The sequence below is a fragment of the Staurois parvus genome, unplaced genomic scaffold, assembly GCF_062004578.1.
Source record: "Staurois parvus isolate SC_StPar_1 unplaced genomic scaffold, SC_StPar_1.0 ptg000071l, whole genome shotgun sequence".
Taxonomy (NCBI): Eukaryota; Metazoa; Chordata; class Amphibia; order Anura; family Ranidae; genus Staurois; species Staurois parvus.
This window is the reverse complement of record NW_028317867.1, coordinates 103,679-129,256: the sequence shown is the minus strand read 5'-3', so window position 1 is coordinate 129,256 and position 25,578 is coordinate 103,679. Positions and strand designations below refer to the sequence as shown.

At 41.1% G+C, this 25,578-nt stretch overlaps 1 protein-coding gene across 1 annotated transcript in view; it reads right to left on the bottom strand.

Annotated features, from left to right (window-relative positions):
• Positions 1-25,578, bottom strand: part of DCUN1D4 (defective in cullin neddylation 1 domain containing 4) — a 93,972-nt gene that overhangs the window by 48,114 nt on the left and 20,280 nt on the right. Inside the window, exons 2-5 of the mRNA XM_089669245.1 lie at positions 18,442-18,512; positions 16,313-16,352; positions 11,915-12,029; positions 4,218-4,309 (exon numbers count right to left, since the gene is read on the bottom strand). Coding sequence (XP_089525371.1) covers positions 4,218-4,309; positions 11,915-12,029; positions 16,313-16,352; positions 18,442-18,512 — 318 coding nt within the window. The remainder of the gene's footprint in view (positions 1-4,217; positions 4,310-11,914; positions 12,030-16,312; positions 16,353-18,441; positions 18,513-25,578) is intronic.

Genomic DNA, 25,578 nt, shown 5'->3' with positions numbered 1-25,578 from the left:
CTGTTTTTGAGGCTCACCAATGGTTTCCATCTTGTGGTGAACCCTCTGTATTCACTGTGGTGAAGTCTTCTCTTGATTGTTGACTTTGACACACATATACCTACCTCCTGGAGAGTGTTCTTGATCTGGCCAACCGTTGTGAAGGGTGTTTTCTTCACCAGGGAAAGAATTCTTCGGTCATCCACCACAGTTGTTTTCCGTGGTCTTCCGGGTCTTTTGGTGTTGCTGAGCTCACCGGTGCGTTCCTTCTTTTTAAGAATGTTCCAAACAGTTGTTTTGGCCACGCCTAATGTTTTTGCTATCTCTCTGATGGGTTTGTTTTGTTTTTTCAGCCTAATGATTGCTTGCTTCACTGATAGTGACAGCTCCTTGGATCTCATCTTGAGAGTTGACAGCAAAAGATTCCAAATGCAAATAGCACACTTGATATGAACTCTGGACCTTTTATCTGCTCATTGTAATTGGGATAATGAGGAATAACACACACCTGGCCATGGAACAGCTGAGAAGCCAATTGTCCCATTACTTTTGGTCCCTTAACAAGTGGGAGGCACATATGCAAACTGTTGTAATTCCTACACCGTTCACCTGATTTGGATGTAAATACCCTCAAATTAAAGCTGACAGTCTGCCGTTAAAGCACATCTTGTTCGTTTCATTTCAAATCCATTGTGGTGGTGTATAGAGCCAAAAATGTTAGAATTGTGTCGATGTCCCAATATTTATGGACCTGACTGTATGTGATGCTATCATGTCAATATAGACCAGTGTGAGGAATGTTTCCAACAACTTGAATCTATGCCATGAAAAATTAAGGCAGTTCTGAAGGCAAAAGAGGGTCCAACCCAGTGTACCTAATAAAGAGGCCGGTGAGTGTAGATATACACATATATGTATAAATGTACAGCCTGACTGGATTCTAATGCTGACCCTTCCTCTCCCCACCCGAGTGCTAATATGCAGGATTTCACAGGTGGGTGATTTTAAGAAAGTTTCAGGTACTTACTTTAGTTGCATATGAAGTAGAAGGATGCTCAAAAAAAATGAGGCAGTCTGCTAATAATTCATTTAAACTGAAATGAAAGCCCATTTCTATCTAATTCTTTAAGCAGTTACAGGCAACAGGTTTTTCTTCTTCTCTCTGTGATGCCTGGTGGAAAATAGTATTGCTCTCATTGTGTGTCTTTAGGTTTCATTGAAGGGTATCGGAGGAATCACATTTCCTGTCTGCTGAAAACCCAGTCTTCCCAAAGACCTCCTTATTGTCCTAGATATGTCCCTGGGATTCACTGCTACTGTGCCCCATGTGATGCAGACAACTTTGATATTGGGAGTTTCACCCGATTGAAAAAGTTTCAGCAAAGTCCTCTGCACAATGAATACTTGGAACAGCAGCGAACTGTATACTTGTATGAATGTATGTATGAAGGCAGCGTCATTTCTTATTGCATTAGGTGATTTGTGCTGTATGGTCTGGTTATGCAGGAACAGTAAGGAATACATTATGGGAGCTCTGACTAGTGTCTTATTCTGTATAGTATGATCTAAACTGCAAATGCACATAACGCTCAGCATTTTACAAACTCCTCCTTCAGTTGTATCTGGTCCCTTCGAGGATCTATCATGCCATCTCAGCCTATTCTCTTTGCTTACAAGGGTGTCATAACAATGGTTTGTTCCAGCACATCTCGGGAAGGTCAAGCGCTTCTGGACCAGAGTATATCAACTGCTATGTAGTTACTGGTATCTCTTTCCGCAAGGACCTGTATGAAGATCTGCTTATTAATAGTCACTTTGGGTTGGTCACTCTAATGAAAGTCAAAAGGGTTATAGCTAGAGTCTTGAAGTCCCCAATACTATCCTTTGCGGAAGTCAAGTGCCAGATTTCTCAGGTCAGGTTTTTAAAAACTTATGGCTATACAGACACAATGAAAAAATTCCAAAAACCGTGGGTCGAGTCCTATGTTAAAGGTCATAATTTTGGGTGGCTCTGTTCCTCATTGTCACCTATCCCTCCCCCACCTTTCCCATCATTTCCTCATCTTCCCTCCCTAGCACCCCTTGACTAGGCACTCTCTGTCAATATGTCTGTTTTGTGTTATATATGTACTGTACAAGCCTTAAAGTGGTTGTAAACCCACATATATACCCAGTGAATCTCCTACATAAATTGTACCTGTTTATCTGCAGCCTTCTCTTCTCTAAAACTGTTCAAAATTCAAACTCCAGAAAGTTTACAGTTTGTCTGAGCTTCCAGAGAGCAGGGAGGGGGGAGATGAGGTTACACTCTGCAGAGCACAGTGAGGAGAGCTGTTTGGATAGAAGGGACACACCCCCTTCACACAGCACACCCCACCCCCTTCACACAGCACACAGAAAGAGCTGAGGCTGTCAATCATAGACTGTGTGCTGTAGCTTCCTCCCTTGTAACCTTTTTACCTGTTGGTGTCAGGAAAACTATTCACAAGTGACTTGTGCAGATAGCAGAGAAACAGAGCAGCAGAAATGACACATAGTGCTCTTATTTGAGACAGACAAACACTACATGCTTTGTACATATTACACATCTGAGGCTTACAACCAGTGCTTCGTAAACTGTTGGTGCTATATAAATTCTTTATAACAATTATACGGTACTCATCAGTCAATTAATCTTATGTGCTTACACTAGGAATGTGCTTCCACTTTTTCAAAAATCAAAGAGGCTGCATTAGGTTTCCTTTTAATTTTTGTTGCCTACATTTCACCTGATCCAGTTAGTAAGTCTGTTAATGTTCAAAATCCTTCAACAGACCAAGCAAAAGGGCCACTTGGAGGGTTGGGACAAACCACTTAACACTGACATCAGCACTTGCAATGGTAACCTTTTATTCATTTCTGTAAAACATTTATCAGAAAGGAAAAAAAAATAGTGGCTGGAGTTCAGCTACAATTTCTTACTCAAGTTCACTTAAAGTGGTTGTAAAGGCTGAAGGTTTTTTTACCTTCATGCATTCTATGCATGAAGGTAAAAAAAGCTTCTGTGTGCAGCAGCTCCCCCAGCCCCCTCAATATTGGCCTGAGCCTCATCGCGATCCAGCAATGTGAATGACAGCCTCGGCTGTCCCGGGTCTCTGCTTCCTCATTGGCTGAGACAGCAAGCAGAAGCCATTGGCTCCCGCTGCTGTCAATCACAGCCAGTCAGCCAATGAGGAGAGAGGGAACGGGGCCACACTGTGGATCCATATGTGAATGGACACAGAGCAACGGGTGCCCCCATAGCAAGCTGTTTGCTGTGGGGGCACCCGACAGACAGGAGGAGCAAGGAGAGCCTGCGGGGGGTTCCGAGAAGAGGAGGATCCAGGCTGCTCTGTGCAAAACCACTGCACATGTATATCCTGTTTGTTATTTTCCAAAAAAAAAGACTCTTTAGAATCGCTTTAAATTTGCTAGTGCATCTAAATACTATCTATTACCCCAATTTACAGTGCTGTTGTGTCCAAAGGACCAAAAGCCTGAAAAAAGAAAAACTAATGCAAGCACCACATTTAAGGATTAGTAAGCAGTAATATGCATGTTTTTGGGTTTACTGCCACTTTATAGCATATCTATGGTCAAAATGTAAACTCATATTTATATATCATATTTCTTTCCATACTGTATTTCAATTATTTCTAGCCTACTCCTATTAATCTGAACTATTGAAATTTGTAGTTGGAGTTTCAGGAGGCAGAGTCAGTGCAGGAATAACTGCTTGAAGGCAGCAAGGTGCCAAGAAATATGTAGTCCTTGAAACTGAAAATAAACAGCAGAGGGAAAGCTAGAAAACATGCAGAAAGTTCAGGGAGTAGTGGAAAGAGATGGCCAGCAGACAGGTAGCACTCACAACCTGAGAGGATCTTTGCACTTTATGCATTTTTCCTGAAAATGCTCAGCTTAGTTCCAATCTCATGATCTGCTCTAGTACTGGTCATTGAGGTTGCCCATCATATTGAAGCCTCAGTAGGTGAGGCCGACTGAAACAATTACAAGAGAAGTCCAAGTTTACCTAATCTAACATTTTAGACAGTTCACTGAAAGTAAACTCAACTTATGTATTTTCACCACATGCTCAAGAGTGGGGTGCATGTAATAAAGCAACTAAAAGTGACCAGTACAAAACAATGAAAGTAAAGAGTGCAGATAGGGCCACTAAAAGTGGGGCATCGGGCAATCAAACATAGTACACTATGACCTACCTGCATATTCATAGAACCATTCTAGGCATCTTTTGCTGGAGAAAGCTTCTTCCTCTGCTCTTATTCTGGAGGAATCATATTTTTTATACATCCTAAAGACATAAATAAACATACATACCCATGTTAAAGACAATGGCAACATTATTTAATATTCATTTTTTCTTGTCAGTTTTCTACAAAAAAATAATTATTTGTATACAATTTAAATATGACTTATCAGTAGGCACGTTTTTAGCAGAAGTTCCCACTCAAACTGACACATAAACTTGTGTACCCCATTTTGCCAATTTGTGCTGTGTGTCTACCTGCAAGTGAATAATCCAAACGCACACGTTCCTGCATGGCTGTGTGTATAAGTGGGTGCTGCAATGACCGTCGGCTGGAACCGAACAAAATCAGCAAGGAAAAAATATCACCAGCACACCGAGGATCACCAATATGGGTTCAAAGTTTTTAATAAACGATCACATAGTTACAGCAAGGCAACGTTTCGGAGTCTCACAGGACCCCTTCATCAGGCATGTGACCTCAGGAAGGGGTCCTGCGAGACTCCGAAACGTTGCCTTGCTGTAACTATGTGATCGTTTATTAAAACCTTTGGACCCATATTGGTGATCCTCGGTGTGCTGGTGACTTTTTGTCCTTGCTGTGTGTCTACCTGGCACACCTTTATAACACTCCAGACAGCAGTGCAATATATCCTGCTGTACATGGAGCTGTGCCTGCTGCATGCCCAGACACCATTGTATATGTGGCAGCTGCTCAAAGCAATTTCCCTATGCTACAAATGGAAGAAGTAGCAACCAACTGTGCAAGACTTCCCAGAGTCACCCAAGCACTGGCTGTGGTGCCATGTCATCCGAATGAAAATGTCACTTTCTAGCAGTGCTCATGCATCAGGGCGGCACTCGCAGCCATCGATCAGTATGTATAGGTGGCAGCTGGCTGTGCAGTGTATGGAACTGCTCAAGGAGATTTCCCTATGCTACAAATGGAAGAAGCTGCAATCAACTGCGCAAGATTTCCCAGAGCCACCCAAGCACTGGTTGTGGTGCCATGCCATATGAATGCAAATGTCACTGTCTGGCAGGGCTCATGCATCAGGACGACACTCACAGGCATCAATCAGCATTTCCAGTGTGGAGAAAAACCTTTGCCAGACATCCATTTCAAACATAAATGCTCAACAGTGCAGAACCGAGGCTGACACAGAATGAGATTGTGACCACTCATCTGAAGGTCCTGTAATTGTAATGCCTATGGGTAGAACTTTCCTGACAGCCCTTCCCTGTGTGTATCGGGAAGGTTAAAATCTAAAAGTGGTTGTAAACCCTTAAAAATACCCAGTGAAGTAACCGGTCTCAGATGATACACAGAGATGAAACAAATCCTCCTACACACATTGTACCTGTTTATCTGCTTCTTCTCTACATCTGTTCAAAGTACATAATTTATACAGCTTATCTGAGAGTTCAGAAAAAGGGGCGCAGAGCTGAAATTACACATTGCAGAGCTTAGCGAGGAGAGCTCTAAGAGCTGATTGGAGGGAAGAGACACACCCTCTCCACACAGCCCAAAGGAACAGAGCTAAGGCTGTAATCAGTTGGAAGCTCCTTCCGTCACCATTTTTCTCTTGGTGTCAGGAAAATGTGTCAAAAGTGATTGATGCTGACAGCAGAGGAATGAAGCAGTAGACAGAGATGACACTTAGTGCTTTGGATTGAGACACGTACACACTATAGAGGGATATGCTTTGTTCAAATTTCATGTCTGGGGTTTACAACCACTTTAAATGTTCCAGCTTCAATTATAAATGCCATCTATAAATGCTTATGCTGTGATGGACAGCTTAATGTAATATTTTGTATTATTTCTGTGAAATAACACATCAATTTGGGATAGTTCCATATGAGATGGATAAGGTTCCGCCTTGTATTTTTTAATGAATACAAGGCATTCTCTGATTAGATGAAGTGAAGATACACGGCAAGGAATGTCACAAGTTCCGCCTCGTCCAATCAGATAACACCTGTAATTCAATTTAAGAAAAAAAATGTAAAAATACAAAAGCATCCTGTGAATAGCTGTAGTGACAATGGAGCAATCCCTGTGGTCATGCAGAAAGGTCTTAGGCCCCTTTTACACGGAGGGTCTGATCAGGTCCACCTGTTTTTCAGGTGGAGCTGCTTGGACGGTCCATTGACCACCATGGAAAGAGGGTGTAAACAGCCTTGTGTCCGTTTACCCCCACCTACCTCTGGGTCCTATCTGCTAACAAAAAAAAAAAAAAAAAAAAGGAGGGGGAAAAGGGGTATGTCCCTTTCCATTCAGGAGGATAAGATCAGAGGGTCGTTGGTTGTAAACAGACAAGGGAGTCTGTTTACACCCAGACACACATAGAGGACTCCTAATCAACATGAATGTTATCACTTAAAACGGTATGAAAACAAAAAATGTATTATATTGCAGCTTACCAATCATTAAAAGTGGTGGCTGCATCAGCTTCCTTTTCTTTGTTTTTTTTGCCCCATTGTTTTCACCTGGTGATCAAAAACACACCGGCTGTGCTCCACTCTGGATGAATGAGCACAGGAGGCACAACAGACAGCAAACATTGTCAGTCTGGGGGGGGGATGTAGTGTTAAAGGTATTAGCAGATTTAAATAAACTAACAAATCTGAGTCAAACTCCAGCTCACATTTTATAATCAGTTAAAGCAAACAGTGTTTTTCCTTTTGTGATAAATGTTTTACATTAATAAATAAATGAGGATTATTTTATACATACTGCCAATGAAAAAGGATTGTCTCATCAATGTAAACTGATAAAATTCTGCTGGAGAGATTGTGTTTTTGAAAAACAATAGTCTTTCTGGCTGGATCACCAGATGAAAATTGAAGAAAGCCTAAAAAAAAGAAAATGAATACAGCCTTAACATTTAACCGCACCACATTCCTGCCCAGTACCATTAGTACAGTGTCAGTGCTTTTTTTTTTTTTTTAAGCACTGATCACTGTATTGGTGTCACTGGGGATGTCAGCGATACCAAGTCAGTTCCCCTCAGTGTCAGAATGCCCGCCACAATCCTGCTATAAGTCGCTAATCGCCGCCATTATTAGTGAAAAAAAAAAAATTCCAGTATCTATAGTGCCATTTGTAAATGCTATAACTTTCATGTAAACCAATTTATTTACACGTATTGGGATTTTTTTTTTTAGCAAAGACATGTAGCAGAAAACATTTTGGCCTAAATTTGACTTTTAAAATTTTTTTAACTGATACAGAAACACTGCTACAGGGCGGCACGGGTGCACAAAATCACGTGTATAAGTGATTCGCGCTTCCAAGGTTTTCGTGCCCCTCCAAGATACCGTCAGATTGCCTGTCAGTACACCAGTAATCACATTTAACCCCTTGATTGCCAGGAACACACTAACACAATAAACCTCCATTGCTAGTATAGTGTCTGAACGGATCAATATCTTTGATCAGATCAGCACTATACCAGTGTTCACATTAGTATACTGTCCCCAAAAACGCAGCATTAATGGGATCAGCCCCTGAACCTGCGTTTATCCCCTACGCTTCCCCCCCCCCCTTCTCCCCCAGCAAGTGCAGTTTCAGTAGTTCACTGTCACTTGATACATTGCACACAAAACCGCAGTGTTCGCAGAATCAGGCCTGATCTCTGTTAGCACTTGCCAGTAAATTTTGATGATTTGATGACTCTCATATGCAGCAGAGTGCCAGTACTAGTGCCGCTCTACCTTTTGGTGAACTGGTGAGCACCAGCGGCCTAGTACATCCTGGTCTTTCACATACCAGCACTGCAGTATCACTTGGTGACGTGGCAAGTCCCATAAGTGCAGTACAAGCTGGTGCAATGGCTAGCACAAGTATTGTCCCGCAGCCACCAAAAATTTGCACACAGTCTTTAGTATCCTTCCAGATGTGCTTGCAAATCCCTATTGGCATCCCACAAATATTTTAGCACTTGTACTTCCCCCATTCAACCCGCCCACCCGGAATTAAGGTGGAAACAGAAAATTGGAAACAGAAAATTTAATCACTCCCCTTGATTTTTTGGAGCTGCTTTTCACGGAAGATCTGTATGCATTGATTGTGGATCAGAGCAATTTATATGCACAACAATTTATCGCCGCCAACCCAAATTCAAACCTTGCCAGACCATTCGCATGGAAACTCATTACGGTTTCCGAATTTAAAGTTTTTTTGGGTCTAACCCTCAACATGGGCATTACTAAAAAAAATTAATTACGGTTGTATTGGTCCACAGACCCGATTCAGCATATGTCCGTGTTCTCTGCTGCCATGGCCAGGCATAGATATGAGAGTATAATGTGTTTTATGCATTTCAATGACAATACACTGTTGTCCTCGGAGTGACCCTGAATTTAACCGGCTCCACAAAATTCGGCACCTCGTAGATCACCTTAACTAAAAATTTGCAGATGTCTATACTCCCCAGCAAAACATCTGCGTTGATGAGTCCCTCATTAAATTTTCTGGCCGCCTTGCATTCAACCAATTACTCCCCAGCAAGCGTGGCAGATATGGGGTCAAGATGTATTAGGACCTGTGAGAGGCCAACAGGCTATACATATAAGTTTCTGATTTACGAGGGAAAAGATAGTCACATGGAGCCCCTCGGATGCCCAGACTACATGGGGAGCAGTAGCAAGATAGTTTGGGACTTGGTGTCATCCTTTTTCCATATGGGGTACCACTTATACGTGAACAATTTTTAGATAAGAGTGCCACTATTTAGACATTTGTACAATCTTGGAATTGGCGTATGTGGCACTATGCGACCTAATCGCCAGGGCTTCCCCCAACGGCTTGCAAATACCCATCTTAGAAAGGGGGAAAAAGCCTGCTTGAGAAATGAGGATGTCATTCAGCTGAAGCACCAACTTGTTTATTCTGACAGCAACAGTGTCTTGCTCTCAGAATATACATAAGTAGGTATTTGCAGTGCTGTTGGATGAGATTTTTCATCCGCAGTTACAAAAAGAGCATATAGGACCACCGACGTACTGATACATCACTGGACTTTGAGTGGTTATACCAGGATGAAGCTGGCAGCTGCAGGCATCATCCTGGTATCGTTTCTTTTCAGCCGGTGATTGGCTTTCATGTAACAGCAATCCTAGTGGCTAATTAGCTGCAGGATTGCTTTTGCAAGCAGCGGGAGATGATGCCCCCCCCCCTCCCCTGCTGCCTCCCACAGCCGGGCAGTCCTGTGCCAACGGAGGAACCTGAGAATGCAGCCGGTGTTTCAGCCAGCTGACCATGCAGATGATTGGATACCGAAATGGTGCCAATCATCTCTATAATCTAAGAAATCAGAATCTACGAGCATTTCATCATTTCAGTTTCGAAGGATATAAACAACGCCATTTGTAAATTGGGAAAGCATCTGATCACACCAATCTTGGTGAGATTAGATAATGTAAGGGCAGAGGAGATATCTAGAGTCTGATAGAACCCAGATTTCTCAATCTTTGAGATATTTGCCTTCCCTGTGATAGCATTAAAAAAAATGAAAGGGACAGTGTAAAAATAATTTAAAAAAATCAAAATAACTTAAAAAAAAAACAAAAAACACCCTCGTGTGCACGAGCGTTGACCTTGTGCCAGTATGTTAATAGCGGTTGCACCATGCAGGTGAGGTATTGCCACAAACGTCAGATCAAGGCCAGTAATTCTTGCACTAGACCTCCTCTGTTAATCTACAATGGTAGCTTGTAAAGGCTTTGAAATCATTGCCTATGGATATTAAAAATGTATGAAGTTTGTCACCATTGCAGGGGGCATGCGCAGTTTTAAATGTCATGTTTGGTATCTATTTACTCGGCATACCATCATATTTTATATTGTACCAAATAATTGGCCAATATATTGTGTTTTTGTTCATTAAAATAAAAAAAAAGAGAATTTATTTCACAGAAAGTAAAAGCTGTGTAAATTCCATTATCTATGCCATAGTTTGTAGATGCTATAACTTTCACACAAAGCAATTAATAACACTTATTGGGATTTTTACCAAAAACATGCAGCAGAATACATTTGGGCCTAAATTTATGATGAAATTTGAGTTTACTATCTATTTTTTTTATAGCCAAAAGTAAAAAATATTGTTTTTCTTCAAAATTTTCGGTCTTTTTTGTTTATAGCGTGAAAAATAAAAAGCGCACAGGTGATCAAATACCACCGAAAGAAAGCTCTATTTGTGTGAAAAAAGGACGTACGTTTCATTTGGGTACAGCATTGCATGACTGCGCAATTACCAGTTGAAATAGTGCAGCGCTGAATAGCAAAAAGAGGTTTGGTCAGGAAGGGGGGGTAAATCCTCAGGGGGGCAAGTGGTTAAAGGGATTGTAAAGGACACAATTTTTTTTTTCTTTAACCACTTGAATATTGTACACTTTCACCCCCTTCCTGCCCAGGCCAATTTTCAGCTTTCAGCGCTGTCACACTCATGCCAATTAGTCATGCAACACTCTATCCAAATTAAATTTGTCATTTTCTGGGAGCTTTTTTTTGGTGGAGTTTAATCACCTCTGGGTTTTTTACTTTTTGCTATATAAATGAAATACAACCAGAAATTTTGAACAAAGTGTTCTTCTTAGTTTCTGATAAAAATGTTTGCAAATAATCATTCTTCATAAATTAAGGACAAAATTTAATCTGCTAAATTTTTGGGGTAAAACTAACCCAAATTAGTGTATATGATTTACTCTGTAAGAAAGTTATAGAGTCTACCATCTATGGTACATATATATGAAAACTGATCAGTCCTGAGGTACTGACTGTCTATCTCATTTCCTGAGACCCTAAAATGCCAGGACAATACAAATACCCCCAAATGACCTCTTTTTGGAAAGTAGACATCCCAGGGGATTTAGTAAGAGGCATGGTAAATTTTTCTGAAGTTGTCATTTTTGTCCTACAATTCTTTTGGAAAATGAAAAAATTAAGAGGTCACAGAGAGCTCCCAATGCGCGCTCCAGGGGGGGGGGGGTGTGCAGGAGGCACGACGACTGGAGGGCTGCGATGTAGCTGTATATAGGCTATAGCACTGTTGGAAAGTGGTTACAAAAAAAAAACAAACATGTCGTAATTACCTGCTCTGTGTAATGGTTGTACACAAAAGGAGCCCCGATCCTCCTCTTTTCAGTCCCCCCACTGATGCTCCTAGCCCCTTCCCCCTGCTGAGTGCCCCAGAGCAAGAACTCGTGCAAGTGCGGTGTGGCCCCACCCCCTGCTTTCTCCTCACTGTCTGTGACTGAAAGCAGCAGGAGGCAAATGGCTCCCGCTCTGCTGTCTCTCAGCCAATGGTGAGGCAGGCACCCGGGAAAGCTTCTACTCTCAAGCACATCGCTGGATTGGGAGCGGGCTCAGGTGAGCATAGGGGGGAAACTGAGGGGGAGCTGCACACTGAAAGTAGAATGCAGGAAAAGAAAAAAACCTTCAGGCTTTGGAACCACTTTAAGAATTGATAAGCTGCAATATAACAAATGTTTGCTTTTTGGTTTAATACCACATTAAGTACCATTTGCTGATGTACACACTTTAATTTAACAACATTCTACTATGTTTCTTAACACTCCTCTATTAAGCTAAATATAAAATTACTGAAACAGAAGATAAAACTCTGGATCCTAAACACCTACCCATCATGTCTACTTTTCTTAGCCAACAGGTCATCTCCCGCTGCAGGTCTCCTCTTTTTCCTTGGTGGCATGGTCTTACTAAAACAGTCTGAAGTGCTGCACGAACGCAGACTCCCTGAAAAAAGGAATTATTGATAGTAAAAAAAAAAAAAAAAAAAAACAAGAAAAGGCTCAAATATAGCCAGTATTGTATTTCCCTTCTATAATCATGAGACCTCTGAGATGTGCTACACTGGTATTACACAAGAAAGGTGTATTATGGGGCTAACTCACCCATAACTGGAGCAAAAAGGAAGAATATTGAGAAGCAGGTTTCATCTTTTATTTTGTAATAAGAAACCCAAGAAAATAAAACAAAGATTTTGAATAGAACAGCAACAGCTCCGCTCTTGTTTGCTTCCGTTTTCAGAAAACAGCCTCTTGAAATGTGAACTTATACCAGGCATAAGACTATACCTAAACATTCATCACTATGGAAGCTGCAATTTGCTGGAAACTAAACCAAAGATGCAGAAAGCATAATTTATTTGTGGAATGCACCGCACTGAAACTCCTTTAAATGTCACAATTTCTAGAAGAATTAAAAGTTACTTAGAGTTACTAAGAGAAGCAATGAGCATTTAAGGCTTAAAGCAGAACTTCACTCTCTCAAGCAAAATTTACTATTTTTAATCCTTATGCTGCTAGTATTAGTAAAAAGATCAGAAAGTATATAAGTACTTGTTCTAAACAGTTTTACATTTCTTCAGCTACTTCCTGGTTTCCAGTCCTAGGCAAATGATGTCATACATCCCAGAAGTCTTTAGGCGGAGAGGAGGGGTTTTCTCGGCTAAGCACACCCTCCTGTCTAGATGATTGAGCTACGGGCAGATGGATTCCAGGAAGTAAACGCTGCATGAATCTTCTGCCTTTACTCAAGATGGCCACGGCCAGAAATGCTAGGAGAGGTGTCTTTCAAAGTGATTTCTCAGCAAAATAAAGCATGGAGACATGGATGGATGGGTGAGTTTACTTCAGGGTGGATTTGATTTAAATCAAGTTGATTTAAATCACTAGTGAAAAGGCTCAATCTATATCATAATTTTTAAAGAGCAACTGTCATCTCTGTCCTGCAGCGGCTCCTCCTCTGAACGGCTGTTGACTCACTGACAGTCCCATTCAATATTTTTTTAACGAGAGGCCATATTTCTACTTAAATAGTAAAATAGTATTGAATACATCACCATTTCTCTCAGTAAATGACATGAAATTGTCACCACATAGTCAGTAACAACCCATGCAATCCATACATGCAAAGAAACCAAAACAAATAAGTTGAGAATTGAAATTATGTGTAATAAAATGGAATGACACAGGGAAAAAGTAATGAACATGCTAACTTAAATTTATTTAATATTTCATACAAAACCCTTTGTTGGTAATGACAGCTTCAAGATGCCCCCAGTATGGAGAAACCAGTCGCATGCATTGCTCAGGTGTGATTTTGGCTCATTCTTCCACAGTCTTCAAATCTTGAAGGTTCCATGAGCCTCTGCTATGAGCTCTGATCTTTAGTTCTTTCCATAGATTTTCTATTTATTCAAGTCAGGTGATTGGCTGGGCCATTCTACCAGCTTTAATTTTTTACTTTGAAACCAACTGAGAGTTTCCTTGGCTTTGTGTTTGAGATCATTGTCTTGCTGAAATGTCCACCTACGTTTCATCTTCATCATCCTGGTGGTAGATGGCAGCAGATTTTTATCAAGAATGTCTTGGTACATTCTTCCATTCATCCTTCCTACAACATGAAGTTTTCCACTACTGTATGCTGAAAAACAGCCCCACACCATGATGTCCCCACCTCCAAACTTCACAGTTGGTATGGTGTTTTTGGGGTGATGTGTAGTGCCATTTGACCTCCAAACATGGTGAATATTATGGCATCCAAAGAGTTAAATTTTGGTCTCGCATGACCAGACTATATTCTCCCAGTATTTCACAGGCTTGTCTAAATGTTGTGGAGCAAACTTTAAACAAGCTTCAACATGCTTTTTGTTCAGCAATGGAGTCTTGTCCTTATGGTCTCTAGCCAATCACTGATTAGCATTGTATTATGCATGTTTTTTAGTCAACATTAGCGCTTCACTATTTTACTTTTGTTGTTTTATTCATCATCCTTGTGGTTAAGGCAAGTGTGAGCTGCTTAGTAGTAGAACATCCATATAGCGCAGGAGGTCTCTTCTATTGTGTGGTGAGTGTGCATACAGGCCATGGCGGTTGAGTGCACTACTTACTGTTTTCTTTTCAAACCATAGTATCTGCTAATTCCAGGTATTTCTGAAGCTCTCCACACGTGGTCTTTGGCTCTTGGACAACTCTTCTGATAATTCTTTTCACTCCTCTGTCAGAAATCTTGGGAGGAGCACCTGGCTGTGGCCGGTTTATGGTGAAATTATGTTCTTTCCACTCCGGAATATGGCCCCAACAGTGCTCACTGGAACATTCAGATGTTTAGAAATCCTTCTGTAACCAATGCCATCAGTATGTCTTGCAGCAATAAGGTTGCGAAGGTCTTGAGAGAGCTCTTTGCTTTTGCCCATCATGAAATGTTTGTTCTATGATGCCTCTCGAGAGCGTGGCCCGTGTCAAGGGGGCGTGCCTCGTTGCCCGGCAACGCGGCACTGGGCCGGATGTTGCCAGGGAAACCAGAAGCATCCTGCCCGGCCTTAAGAAGGCTGGCGCAGGACTCTCCGGTTGTTCGTCCACTGTCTGAAGCTGCTGGGAGGTCTGCGCTGAGGCCAGACATCCGCAGCCAACCCCGCTGAGCACTCTGCATAATACTCCAGGGAAATTTGAGGACTATTACCCGCTGGGCACTCTGCATACTACTCCGGGATATTTTAGGACTATTACCCGCTGGGCGCTCTGCATAGTACTCCGGGAGATGTCGAGACGATTACCCGTTGGGCGCTCTGCATAATACTCCGGGAGATGTCGGGACTATTACCCGCTGGGCACTCTGCATTCTACTCCGGGAGATTGAGGATTATTACCCGCTGAACACTCTGCTAATACTCGGGGCTCAGGAGGAGTACCCGCTGCTACACTGCCTAATACTGTGGGGCCAGGATTGCCCGTGTTGCTGTGCGCTGGAAATACCCGCTGTGTGGATCCTCTGCTGTGTGCTGAGAAGTGTCGCTACCTGCTGTCAGCTGCTGTGAACCAGGAAAAACCCCTGCCAGAACTGTGAGTGTCCTTGCCCCGTTTTCCCCCTGTATGGACTATCCGTGAACTTTCCCCCCTTACTCTTCCCTGCCTGGATTACGATTTACCGGGGACTCCAAGTTTGCCCTCCCTGGGGCCGGATTACAATTATTTTGGCCCCTTCCCCGCTCCAAGTACTTGGACGCTACCCTCAGACCCAAATTGAGTGATTGTCATAATTCAATAAAGCTTTGAGTGTTTATCATCTTCTCGGTGTGTTCTGTCCCGCCTACGCTCCGTCACAGTCACTATGGTGACACTGTACTGTGCTAGGGTGACGGTATGTTAAAAAAACTAAGAAAAAAAACAAATAATATAAAAAAAAATAAAATGTAAAAAATATTTTTGAAAAATTATAATTTTTTTTATAAACTAATTTGGGTTATTTTTTTTTTTTTTACTAAAAAGATAGCTGAATACATTTTGGCCAAGATTTATGAAGAAAGATTATTTGCAAAATGTTATAAGAAAAACTTTTTTTTTCAAAATGTTTGGACTTTTTCATTTACATAGCAAAGAAATAAAAATCCCAGTGGTGAATAAATACGACCAAAATAAAGCTTTATCTGTCTCAGAAAAATGCTAAAAAATTCATATGGGTACAGTGTTGCATGACCGCGCAATTGTCATTCAGAGTGATAGCACTGAAAGCTTAAAATTGGTCTGGACTGCAAGGGGGTGAAAATGTCCAGACTTGAAGTCGTTAAGGGTCCGAAGCTTTAATTTGCACACCTTGGTAGTGGGACACCTTTTAGTAGACCATCAGTTGAGACTGAAATGGCTGATATTAATTTGCACTGAAAAGGGGCAGGATTGCGTTCTAATTACTGAAAGATTTTAGCTGGTGTCTTGGCTTTCCATGCCTTTTTGCACCTCCCTTTCTTCATGGGTTCAATACTTTTCCCCTGTGCTATTTCTTTTTTTTTTTTTACATATAAACTTAATTTCTGAACTTATTTGTTTTGGTTTCTTTGTATGTATGGAATGCATGGGTTGTTACCAGCATGTTGTGAAAATTTCATGTCAATAGCAAGTTTAGAAATATATTTACCTAGAAAAATGGTGACACATTCATACTTTTTTTACCCGCTGTATTTAGTAATTCCTCTAATATAATTAATTCCTTTGCTCCTTTGAAGTAAAAATAAAGGCTACCTGTTTGGTGATCGTCTTGGCCCACGTCTTCAGTCAAATTCTGTGAAAAAAAAAAAAAAAATTAAAAAATCAGACAGGCACAAGACTAGATAGCATAAAACACATCTGTCATTCCTAAGTAATTTTTCCTAAGGCTACTTTTACATAATCAGGGCAATCCCAGATATCACCTGAAATGTAATTGTCAACATCTCTTCTATTGAAAGGAACAACATAATTGCAATTTTTACACAACACAGCAGAAGAGTTTATTTCCTCAGTGAAGGCGCTTTAAATGGACAGGGAACATCCTTGAGGCATAGCCTCTTTTTCTATCAAACATTCAGGGCCTCATGTGCGGGAGGTCATTTAAATCCAGTAAGGAGCTGGTGTGTAATTAGTATTCCCATGATATATCGGCTTTTTTACTGCACTTTTTTTAATGTTTGCACTTTGATGCACAGTTGTATTGTTCACTACAAAAGTATATGTAAGTAAGTATATTATTTGATATATTTAAACAGATTGTGTATCAGATGTAATTTATTAAAGTGGTTCTAAAACCTAAACATTTTTTACCTTAATGCATTCCTTACATTAAGGTAAAATATGTAGGTAAAAGTATCACCCCCTCACCCCCAAATACTTTCCCATCTCAGTTCAGTGCTGTGCCCGTATGCAACTTTGCTTCTCTGTCCTCTCACGGCCTGGTCTCACAAGCTTTGCTGTCAGTCAAATTCTCTGATGAGGGATGGGGAGGGGGGACATGGGCGGGGTTCGTGGGCCACACTGTTTGTGTCTATGGTCCGCAGATGTGTCACAATAGAAAGCGGCTTCCTATTGTGGCAAACCAAGATGAGAAGGAGTCAGGGGCACTGGCGGGGGCCCAAGAAGAGGAGGTTCAGGGCCACTGAACTTTTTTTGTACCAGCAGTGGGACTGTGCCAGCACTGCATGGGCCATCTGCTTGTTTTTATCTAGGGGTCATAAGAGTGAAGATATATTTACCGAACCCACCAGTCCTTGGAACCCAATACTGGTCCCTGCCGCCTCTCCCCCCCCCCCCCCCCGCACGTTAGTGGTCTTGTTAAAGGACTGTTCCTGACGTCATCACGCCCATAGACTGGCTCTGGGCATGAGGACGAAAGGAACAGTCCACCGCTGGACATGGGGGAGTGTGGTTTTCCAGAGGATTGGAGGATGGGATAAATATAGCACAGCCCCACTGCATGGTTAAAAAGAAAAAAAAAAAACTTACATGGACTTCTGCTTTCAGTTTATATATGGTTTTTTACAATTATTTTTATAGATGCACTTTGCATATTTAGATTCAAATTTGGTATGGTTTTTCATGAATTTGTTTATTTGTGTCACTTGGGATATTTTAAAAGGGACAGTGCAACTTTTTTATTCAGTACAGCAGAATGGTAAGTCAAAGTTCACCTTTCAATTTAGAAGGGCCTATTTCCCTTACAACATTAAAAGGCACACAAGTTTAGAAAGTCTGTGAAATTCATGCAACAGCCTTTTACTGCCAACTAGCACCCACAAAAAAGCTGAATGCTATTGTACAAGCCTTGACATTCATGTAGTAAGTGCAAATTTCATCCAGAATGTCAAAATGTGTTCACAAACACCTAGGGGGTTAAAGGGGATATATTTTTACTTTACATTTTTACTTACCTTTTTTACATTCTTATTTTTTCTTCTATAGGGACCTGGATGAGATTGAGAGATTTGGAATTCCATGTACCTTTGCAGCAAAAGGTCTTTTAGAATACTGATCTAATGTTCAATTTTTAAGCTCCAGGATAAACAAATATTGTTAAGTGTATTCTTATTTGAATCTTGGTGTGTGTTATGTATTTTTTCCCAGATCTGTGCAGTAATCCATTGTGAAACTTTGCCTCTATGCATACGTTTTCGGTAATAACTGAATAGCCATGACTAATAAGATGAAATAACACACATTTAGTTAACCTAACCTTATCCTACTTACAGTATATGAACTACAGTGCAAGTGTATTTACTGCACAAAATTTAATTTTAATACTAAACTGCTGCAGAGAATCTAATAAATTAGATACAAATCCCTAAATAAAATTCTTATTTTCAAATACGTAATACTGTATTTAAATATTTTTTCATTACCAGCCTGTTGAGCGTGTGATATATCTTGTGAATATTTGCCAGTGTTGATAGGTGAGAGTTCAGCTGAAAATCTGAAAAACAGATTTTAAAAAATGAATATATATAGATATACACACACACACACAAACACACACGGATACATTGCTTCTCTACATGCAAGAAACAGAATGGAATAAGGGAAAGCTGGCACATGCCACTATGGAACTGAAAATGCTAGTTTCAATACTTTAAGTCACTGGCCTAGAACAAGGGCAGTGTACAGTAGATACATTTGGAGTGAAATCAGAATTCCTTAAAAAGTCCCACCAAATTAATGGTGAAACTAACAATATTTCAAACTAATAGATTCTGCCATTTTATTCAGCAATAGCTAGAACATTGACAGAACATAACATTTCTGTGGAGCTGTTCATCTTCTGAATTACTACACACTTGATGCAAGTCAGTCCAGGTTATGGACATTCAAATATTTACATTTTTAGGCACTAAATGAACTGTAAAAGAAGCCCGTGTTGACCTCTGTAGCTGTGGATTGCCTGCAACCAAAACTCTCCAGTGCTTCCAAAGTTTGAGAAACCTTGTTCTACGCCGCAGATGCAAACTGCCTTTTGCAAAATATTGAGAAGTACCTGCTGTACATAAAGAGGTCTATGCAGAATTTTCTGAAAAGTTGAATTCCTGTAGAAATTCGTAGGGCTCCTAATGCATACTGAAGCCCCCAAGTAAAGGGTCAGTTCTCCCAAACTTAATATTTCTGTTTTTTGTGAGATGTCAGAGAGTTGAACCACTCTAATTTCTTAAATTTTCAGGGGCTCAATTGGCAAAATATCTGTGCTTGATGAGGGGAGATTGGGTTGGCCAAATGCATTATGCATGTTTTGGAGGTGCTTCCTTTTATATCAAATAAGCAACTCAACACACCACAACACATACACCAGAAAACATTCACTGTGATGGTAACAAAAAAGAAAAGGAATGTTTTTGGTGCATGGAGGCATGTTGTGGACTCAGATAAAATGAATAGGAGTAAAGAACACTAATGTGCTGATGCATCAAGCAACGCACATCAATCTGATTGTGATAACACACGTGCATAGTCCTGAATGGGCTCTCAGCACTAATGTTTGCAATGATCAAGACTGCACCCCGCAATAATTTTTATGCTTTGGAGATACCAGCAATAGAAACAGGCATCATTTGATTGTGCATCTAAGCAATCAGTAAAAGTTTTTGTATTATTTTTTATATACCATATTGTGAAAAATTGATCCCACACAAAAAAAAAAAATTAAAAAAGGAACACTTTTTAATCAGAGTATATCATTAAGTCAATTAAACACCTGGGATATTGATCTCTGACCATATGTATCAGAAACAGACTTCATGAGGGTGACCTGAGGGCCCAACGTCCTCTAATGGGCCCTGTGCTCACTGCCCGGCACCATAGAGCTCGATTGGCATTTGCCATAGAACACCAGAATTGGCAGGTCCACCACTGGAGCACTGTGCTTTCCACAGATGAGAGTAAGTTCACCCTGAGCACATGTGACAGATGTGAAAGGGGCTAGAGAAGCCGTGGAGAATGTTATGCTGCCTGCAACATCCCTCAGCATGACCATTTTGGTGGTGGGTGTGTGGTGGGGAGGCATATCCATGGAGGGATGCACAGACCTCTACAGGCTAGACAATGGCACCCTGACTACCATTAGGTATCGGGATGAAATCCTTGGATCCATTGTCATACCCTACACTGGTGCAGTGGGTCCTGGGATCCTCCTGGTGCACAGCAATGCCCAGTCTTATGTGGCGAGAGTATGCAGGCAGTTTCTGGAGGATCAAGGAATTGATACCACTAAATGGTCCGCACGCTAATCTGACTTAAATCCAATAGAACACCTCTGGGATATCATGCTTTAGGTCCATCCAACGCCTCACCTCAGACTGTCCAGGAGCTCAGTGATGCCCAGGTCCAGACCTGGGAGGAAACACCCAGGACACCATCCATCGTCTCATAAGAAGTGGTAGACACATATGCAAACTGTTGTAATTCCTACACCGTTCACTTGATTTGGATGTAAATACCCTCAAATTAAAGCTGACAGTCTGCAGTTAAATCACATCTTGTTCGTTTCATTTCAAATCCATTGTGGTGGTGTATAGAGCCACAAATGTTAGAATTGTGTCGATGTCCCAATATTTATGGACCTGACTGTATTTAGATAGAGAGAGAAGGGGGGGTGATGTGGATTCTGTATTTCTCACAGCTGGCAATATCTGTTTGGACAACATTTATGCTAAAAAGTAAAGTTTTACAGTTTGCATTTCTGCAAAAAAAAGTATGCATAAGATATGCACATGGTATGTAACATGCAGTAATTCATAGGAACCAATCGTAAAAATGTATCTTAACTAAGCTTTTTTTTTAAGTTAACGCGGGATTCCACTCAAAAGTGGAAGCTCCGCCTGTTTAACTCCTCACCCCCACACAGCCATACTTTTTGTTTTTTTTTTGGGGGGGGGGGCAATACCTGGTTTTGACAGGTACCCGCTCCCACTTCCAGCTCAGTTTGTCGTGGCGAAGTGAGCTGGAAGTTCAGCCCGCCTCCTTCCTCCTGCAGTCTTCTGGGATACTTCCCAGAAGACTGCCAGACCAATCAGGATGCACAGTGCGAATTGCAATGCACACCCAGCTGTGAAATCACAAGCTGTCACAGCCTGGTGCCCAAAGTTGAGATGCCGATGCCGGAACCGGGGAGAGGAGAGGGAGAAAAGGGATGGAGCGGGTGAGCACATCGCTGGACCCTGGGACAGGTGAATGTGTGTAAGTCAGCAGCAACAGTTTTTGTAGCTGCTGACTTTTATAAACACAAAAATGACTGGAACTCAGCTTTAACTAAAATGTGACTTCCACTGTGTTTTGCACTTTATCATTTATTAAAAAAAGCCCTTACAGAATACATAAACCCAACGCAGTGCTACATAGCAAAAAATGCCCTGGTCATGAAGGGGTAAAACCTTCCAGGGGGCAAGTGGTTAAAGCATATGTAAACCCTCACCTTTTAAAACAACCCATTTAGTTTAAAATGGGAAGCAAAAATATGTGTATGTATATATTTATTCATTTATATATACATACATACATACATACACACACTCACCGGCCACTTTATTATGTACACCTTGCTAGTACCAGCTTGGACCCCCTTTTTCCTTCAGAACTGCCTTAATTCTTCTTGGCATAGATTCAACAAGGTGTTAAAAACATTCCTCAGAGATTTTGGTCGATATTGACATGATAGCATCAAGCAGTTGGTGCAGATTTGTTGGCTGCGCATCAATGATGCAAATCTCCCATTCCACCACATTCCAAAAGGTGCTCTATTGGATTGAGATCTGGTGACTGTGGAGGCCATTGGAGTGCAGTGAACTCACTCACATTTAAGAAACCATTTTGAGATGATTTGAGCTTTGAGTGACATGGTGCATTATCCTGCTGGAAGTAGCAATCAGAAGATGGGTACACTGGTACAGAGTGTGGTCTTCCACTGCTGAAGCCCATCTGTTTCAGGGTTCGATGTGTTGTGCATTCAGAGATGGTATTCTGCATACCTTGTTTGTAACGAGTAGTTATTTGAGTTACTGTTGCCTCTCTCTCATTTCAATCCAGTCTGCCCATTTTCCTCCGACATCAACAAAACATTTTTGTCCATACAACTGCCACTCACTGGATATTTTCTCTTTTTCAGACCATTCTCTATAAACACTAGAGGTGGATGTGCATGAAAATCCCAGTAGATCAGCAGTTTATGAAATACTCAGACCAGCCCATCTGGCACCAACAACCATCCCACGTTCAAAGTCACTTAAATCCCCTTTCTTCCCCATGCTGATGCTCAGTTTGAACTTCAGCAAGTAGTCTTCACCACGTCTAGATGCCTATATACATTGAGTTGCTGCCATGTGATTGGTTGATTCACAATTTGTGTTACTAAGCAAATGAACAGGTGTCCCTAATAAAAGTGGCCAGTGAGAGTGTGTGTATAAACAATAAAAATACCTTCCCCCTTTTTATATAAATGATAGCATACACTCTGTTCTCAGCTGCATAAGGAGCTCACGGAGGAGAAACAGCAGTACACTGAACCTCCCAGTGAATAGTGTAATCATTAAAGGAGAGCAGGCTGAGTTCCCAGCACAGCTAGAGAACTGACCACTCTGTGCTCTCATGCCTAGTGTGTTCAATTTTTATTAGGAAAGCAGAAGGACTGGGAAGAACACCAGTGATTTCACACAAAGTAATTCAAAGAAAATAGGATATATTTTCATACAAGTACATGGTGCAGCAGGCACACATCAGCAGTACAAATGCTTTTATATTCTTTAAAAAAAGAAGTCTCACTAGACTTTTAAAAGTCTCAAAACTATTTCCCTATGGTACAAATAGAAGAAGCAATAGTCTGGTCATGTCCACTGGGTGAGGATGTCACTGTCTGCCAGGGCTCATACATCAGGGTGGTACTCAGAGGTGTCAATGATCCTTTCCGGTCAAAAGGAAAATCTTGTGTGTGCCAACCATACCTCCTCCCTCTACAAAGCAAGCAGAAATGTTCAGCAGTTCAGGACTGAAGCAAGCATGGGATGAAATTATGATTGCTCATCTGAAGGTTAGGAAATTGTAATGTCTGTGGGGAGAGATTTGCTGACAGCTTTCTCAGTGCGTACCTGGAGGATGATAAGCTTATACAGTCCAGCTTCAGGTATAAATGTAGTTAGGTCCATATGTATATTTGGACACAGGCACAATTTTCATACTTTTTGCTCTGTATGCCACCAGAATAAAATTAAAACAAAACAATCCAAATGAATTTGAAGTGCAGACTTTCAGCTTTAATTGAAGGGGTTGAACATACAGGTGAAACTCGAAAAATTGGAATATTGTGCAAAAGTTCATTTATTTCAGTAACGCAACTTAAAAGGTGAAACTAATATATGAGATAGACTCATTACATGCAAAGCAAGATAGTTCAAGCCGTGATTTGTCATAATTGTGATGATTATGGCTTACAGCTCATGAAAACCCCAAATCCACAATCTCAGAAAATTAGAATATTACATGCAATCAATAAAACAAGGATTGTACATAGAACAATATCGGACCTCTGAAAAGTATAAGCATGCATATGTACTCAGTACTTGGTTTGGGCCCCTTTTGCAGCAATTACTGCCTCAATGCGGCGTGGCATGGAAGCTATCAGCCTGTGGCACTGCTGAGGTGTTATGGAAGACCAGGATGCTTCAATAGCGGCCTTCAGCTCTTCTGCATTGTTCGGTCTCATGTCTCTCATCTTTCTCTTGGCAATGTCCCATAGATTCTCTATGGGGTTCAAGTCAAGCGAGTTTGCTGGCCAATCAAGCACAGTAATCCCACGGTCATTGAACCAGGTTTTGGTGCTTTTGGCGGTGTGGGCAGGTGCCAAGTCCTGCAGGAAAATGAAGTCAGCATCCCCATAAAGCTCGTCTGTAAATGGAAGCATTAAGTGCTCCAAAATCTCCTGGTAGATGGCTGTGTTGACCCTGGACTTAATGAAGCACAGTGGACCAACACCAGCAGATGACATGGCTCCCCAAATAAACAGACTGTGGAAACTTCACACTGGACTTCAAGCATCTTGCAGTGTGTGCCTCTCCATTCTTCCTCCATACTCTGGGTCCTTGGTTTCCAAATGAGATGCAAAAGTTGCTCTCATCAGAAAAGAGGACTTTGGACCACTGAGCAACAGACCAGGTCTGTTTTTCTTTGCCCAGGTAAGACGCTTCTGACATTGATTGTTGTACAGGAGCGGCTTTACAAGAGGAATACGACATTTGAAGCCCATGTCCAGGATCCATCTGTGTGTGGTGGCTCTTGATGCACTGAATCCAGCCTCAGCCCACTCCTTGTGAAAGTCCCCAACACTTTTGAATGGCCTTTTCCCGACAATCCTCTCCAGGCTGCGGTCATCCCTGCTGCTTGTGCACCTTTTTCTTCTACACTTTTCCCTTCCACATAACTTTCTATTAATGTGCTTTGATACAGCACTTTGGGAACATCCAACGTCTTTTGCAATTACCTTTTGAGGCTTTCCCCCCTTATGGAGGGTGTCAATGATGGTTTTCTGCACAACTGTCAGGGCAGCAGTCTTTCTTATGATTGTGATTCCTACTGAACCAGACTGAGAGACCATTTAAAGGCTCAAGAACCCTTTGCAGGTGTTATGGCTTAATTAGGTGATTAGAGTGGGACACTTTGAGCCTAGAATATTGCACCTTTTCACAATATTCTTTTTTTCTGAGATTGTGGATTTGGGGTTTTCATGAGCTGTAAGCAATAATCATCACAATTATGACAAATCACGGCTTGAACTATCTTGCTTTGCATGTAAGGAGTCTATCTCATATATTAGTTTCACCTTTTAAGTTGCATTACTGAAATAAATGAACTTTTGCATGATATTCTAATTTTTCGAGTTTCACCTGTAAATATCAAGTACAAATGTTAGGAACTGCAACTATTTTTATACACAGTCCCTCCATTTTCAGGGCCTCAACTGTAATTGGACAAATGAATATAATCATAAATAAAATGTTCATTTCTAATATTTTGTTGAGAAATATTTACTGACAATAACTGCCTGAAGTCTGGAATCCATGGACATTACCAAAGACTGGGTTTCCTCCTTTCTGATGCTTTACCAAGCTCTAACTGCAGCTGTCTTCAGTTGTTCTTTGTTTGTGGGTCTTTCTGCCTTTTGTTTTGCCTTCAGCAAGTGAAATGCATGCTCAGTTGGGATGAGATCAGGTGATTGACTTGGCCATTGCAGAATATTCCACTTCTTTTCCTTCAAAAGCTCCTGGGTTGCTTTTACAGTGTGTTTTTGGATCATTGTCCATCTGTACTGTGAAGTGTCGTCCACTCAACTTTGCTGCATTTGGCTGAATCTGTGCTGACAGTATACCTCTAAATAAATAAATGTGTTTCAAAAATCTATAGTGAAACACAAAATAACGCACTTGGTGCAAAAAAAATAAATAAAAATCTAAGTGAAAAACTGTTAAAAATAAATATATATATATAAATACTAATAAATATAAAATATC